Source organism: Vigna angularis, chromosome 10 (assembly GCF_016808095.1).
Source record: "Vigna angularis cultivar LongXiaoDou No.4 chromosome 10, ASM1680809v1, whole genome shotgun sequence".
In the NCBI taxonomy this organism is placed as follows: domain Eukaryota; kingdom Viridiplantae; phylum Streptophyta; class Magnoliopsida; order Fabales; family Fabaceae; genus Vigna; species Vigna angularis.
This window is the reverse complement of record NC_068979.1, coordinates 6,468,782-6,473,299: the sequence shown is the minus strand read 5'-3', so window position 1 is coordinate 6,473,299 and position 4,518 is coordinate 6,468,782. Positions and strand designations below refer to the sequence as shown.

The window sequence follows — 4,518 nt, the reverse complement described above, 5'->3', positions numbered from 1 at the left end:
TATATATATATAAATATAAAGGTTAATACAAATTTTATTATATTAAATTTTATAAAATTGAATTAGATTTAAAATTTATTTTATAATAGAAAAACATAAAGAAGAATGTGAAAAGGGGAAATGACATGTTCATACAACATCCAAAGTTTAGATATAAAATAAAACAGTCTCCTGCACTCAAAAAGAATAAAATTTCCAAATAAGACTTTAAGATAAATAAATCAAAAGAAAAGGAGTCACTTTACGTCAAATTTGTACAACTTACCGGCTAAAAGTTTTACTCATATTTTATACAAGATCAAACATTACTTATTTACAAATTAGATAATTAAATGTTGAGATGTGCATGCAATTAGCAACGTTTTATGTAAGGGGAAAAATGAAAGAAGAAAAATAAAACCAATATTGGGATGGGAAGGATTAATATTTAATATATTACTCCAATGGATAGTTTGTCTTTGTTCTTTTTATTTTATTAGTTTGTGTATGAACTTCTCTTTCAAAAAAACAAACAACTAAACTATTTTAACAATTTTTTGAAAATAAATTATGTGTGTCATTTGATTGATTTGTATATTAAAAACAGAATAATCACGTACTATCACATACATTACTGTAAAAATGTTGTAAAAAAAAAAGTTGTTAAAAAATCATTTTTCAAGAACAATATATGAAATGCAGCTTTGGGGAGCTAAATTATAATTCTGTTACAAAATTAAGAAACAGACGAAACCACTGTGTCTTCATAGCTGACGCGAACTAAGGTTGCAGAGAAAGGAAAATATATAGCAGGAGAATTTTGGGTCAAAATGCAAAATATTATGTTAATGGATAGTTTCCAATTCCAAACCATAGTCAAACAAACACACTTAGCTACCTAGCTAGGAACAATATACATTGGATCATTCACATTATCTACATAATTCTAAACTCCTATTTGTTTACATATACAGATTAATCCATTCCAAGGCGTTGATGCAGTGAGTCTCGGGCCCGTAAAACACATCATCATCATACCCATCAACTCCGAACACCCCGAAGAATGCTGGGTCCACCGCTTCCATAGATTGTGATTGTGATTGTGACTGTGACGAGCTAGAGCTGTTACTCGGAACTCTATCACCACTCTCCAACAGCCTCTGAATCTCCTTCTCCGCCTCAGAAAGTTGATCTTTCAGCTTCAATACCTGAAACCACACAGATTTCATACTCTGTTAGGGGAATATATCTACATATAGACAAATGAGAGGTATTCATCTCAGGCTAATGCCATTTCACGTGGGAACACATGGTACGTGTCTTCTTCGAAAGTGGGCCTCCATCGGAGCCCAACACCAGTTATCCTAATAATACTGTACGGAGCTTATCGAACAAATGGAAGAAACAGTGCCCTTTGTTGTCTACTAAGGTGGCAGTTTGCTGTTCCTTTTGTTAGTGGCTTTTCCTCTTTTGTTTTTATTATTGGATTTTTATTTATTTTTTTCACATGACTTATCTATGGCCGAGAACTCAAGTGTGACTTAGGTTTCTTCGAGCCCAGAGCTCATATGCGCACGTTCATATGGTGGGTCTTAGTTTCCGCTTTCCTCTACTTTCTTTTCTTTGTTTTCTCTTTTGTTTTTTCTTACCCTTACTTTGCCCTGAAGAACCGCTTGCATGCGAAGACTTCTACATCTCTTTCAACATTTTCGATAAATTAAACTACTCCGACAAAATTCCTAAACAAATAAATAAAGAGACGACTTACAGAGTTAAAGAAGGAATATGGGAATAAAAAATTTCTAGGCCAACACAGATGTAACGTGGTGACATGTAACCCGAAATTGACGTTTCTGTTTTCAGAAAAGAAAATGACACACTATCGGTTGGTTGAGTGTAAACAGTGCGGTGCTTCTGTACAAAGTATTGATTGGTGGAAAACAAAGAAATTTCAATTTCAGACTCTCTAGGCAGCGTACTACCTCCACTTCTGCTTTCAGTTTCCACAATATTAGGCCATAAAGTCATACTCTCAGTACAGTTTTTTTTTTTTTCCGAAAAAGTTTCCTAAGCACAAGAACGAATATGGGCCAATGAAATGGCCCTCGCTTGTTAATTGTGTACGATTTCTTCTTTTAAATATACCTTCGCTCAGAATAAATTTCTAGGAAAACCAAACTCTAGCCTGAAGTTACTGAAAGATATTGAATTTTAGTTTAGTATTAAATAAGAGAGATGGGACAAAAAAAGAGGTATACCTCGGTCTCCAATCGACATTTCTCGAGCAAGTTGGCTTCGTGGGATTTTTTAAGGTGTGAGTACTCTTCTTCTAGTTTTTTGTTCTTCCAGCGAGCTCTTCTGTTTTGAAACCACACTGCAACTTGTCGAGGGTCCAGACCAAGCTCCAATGCGAGCCTGTCTTTCCTCTCAGACTCAAGTTTATGTTCATTTCCAAAGTTCTGCTCAAGTAGATTAACTTGCTCGGCACTGAGCTTCCTCTTCCTGTTGGCTTCGGAGGCACCGTTCTCTCCTCCTTTGTTCTTCTTACCACGACGGCGTTTTGGCTTCTTACTCTCCCCTGAAAAACAATGACAGACACCAAAAGTTAAAAAAGGTCTATGAAGTAACTGAGAACAACGTTTGGGCATGGATTGTAACCTTGTTGAGCAATTATTTGAGTGTATGGTGCATCGGCGGGGTATAACTGAGGGATGAACATCATGTTGTCTTGGAAAGGTCGATGATTCATTGTGGTACGGTGTGTTATGTTGTTCCTAGCAAACTAGCTCGATCGCTCTCCACTGGTTTTGATCTCAAAACCAGTGTCTGTGCGTGTGTGATGTTATTTTCTTCTCCTTAAAAAGAGGATATTGTTTTTAGAGAGACAACATAGCCCTTACGCATATTTATAGCTAGATGATGCCTGTCCACTTAGTTTGTGTTCAAGGATGTTGAATAATGCATTCTACCAAAATGCCCCAACTTCTGCACATATTCGCAATCACTGCCATTCTGTTTTTACAGTTTATTATTTAATACTTGTCACGACTCAGGCCACACCAGGAAATAAAATACGCACGGACGCATCACAATAGACCATAGGGAAATTATACGTACGACGCATATAATAAGTGGTTTTCATTGTGTATTTACGAATATTTCGTACGAAAAGTTTTAAATTATATATATTAATTTGGTCTACGAATTTAAATGTTAAATAACTTTGTACTCTTATGCTGTAGTAAATATTTTTTTAATAAAAAAATATTTTAAAGTTTTTATTATATACTTATAGATACACCAATGACAACTTCACACCTAATAATACGAATACACAACATTTTATTTGTACGCCACATTTACTTGCACCATTTAAAAAAGCTACACTTTCCTCCTTTATTTGAGTAATTCATCTATGAAGTTGAATTTAAAACCTTAGTTTGTATAGATATATAAACTAATCCATTAATGTGTTTTTACATAATTATGTAACATTCTTTTTTTCAAAAGAAGTTCATTTAAATTTGGAAATATTTTTTACGAAATATCGTGGATGTATTTCTTCACCCTGTAAAATATATGGAAAATTATTCTTTGAAAACAGTAACTATCATTTATCAATCCACTCATATAGAGTAAAATGATCTTAATAAAACTAATTTTTTGTATTAGTAAGGAAAAAAAATTAGAAAGAGAGAGTGAAAGGAAATATGAAATAGTTGTAAAAGGTTGTTTGTGTTAAAGTATGATTGTGATTTGAAAATTGTAAGTAGAAGTAAGGAAAAGAAGTGTAAAAGATTAAATGTTAAAAAGAATTTATTAAGAAATGGAAAGTGAGGGTTAAGGAAGGAAGGAAGATAATTAATTAGGTGGATAAAGGGATTGTGGAGTGTATGCAAAAAGGTAGAATGGTTTTGTAAAGCTTGTGTTTGTGTATAAAGGGAAGTTGTTTGGACTTTCCAGAATAAGAGATTTACAAAGAAGAGAAGGTCAAAAAAATGATAATGGTGTGTGTGTGAAAAAGAAGAGAAGGAGATGGGCACCAACCAACCTAACAACCCTTTTGGAATAAAGAAAGAGTGATGGGTTGTGATCCCAAAGTTGAGCACCTGGAGCTTAATAAACAATTAAGAGAAGTTAGCCTCTGGATTTGGACATTTAAGCTATTTTTGTTGTCCCCTAATACTAATTAACCTCTCTCTAACTTTCTTCTTAAGCCCATGCGTGGCTCGAGATCACTCACCATTATCACTACCAATTAAACTACTTCTTCTCACTCTGTCTCCCCCTCCCTCTAACCTTCATTTACTTGCGTCATTGTCTACGTACTCATTCCTTCTCCCAATTTCTTCTTCAATCTAACCAAAAACACCTTTATCATACAATTCTTTTCAAAAATTATAGAGTTGAAACAAATTACAGGATAAATCATATCACCTTAATACCACTTTATTATAATAAATTTATATTAGAATGAAGTAATTTTTATACAAATATTTTTAAGTAATGGGATACAACGAAGTCGTACCACATTGATAT

General features: G+C 33.7%; 1 protein-coding gene across 1 annotated transcript; it reads right to left on the bottom strand.

Moving 5' to 3' along the window:
• Positions 1-804: 804 nt before the first annotated feature.
• LOC108335339 (homeobox-leucine zipper protein ATHB-40) lies at positions 805-2,872 on the bottom strand. The gene is made up of 3 exons (XM_017571339.2): positions 2,638-2,872; positions 2,238-2,557; positions 805-1,187 (listed from the first exon to the last, which is right to left on the bottom strand). Exons 1-3 carry the CDS (start codon positions 2,726-2,728, stop codon positions 942-944), a joined length of 657 nt encoding a protein of 218 aa, XP_017426828.1. The 5' UTR covers positions 2,729-2,872; the 3' UTR covers positions 805-941.
• Positions 2,873-4,518: the final 1,646 nt, after the last annotated feature.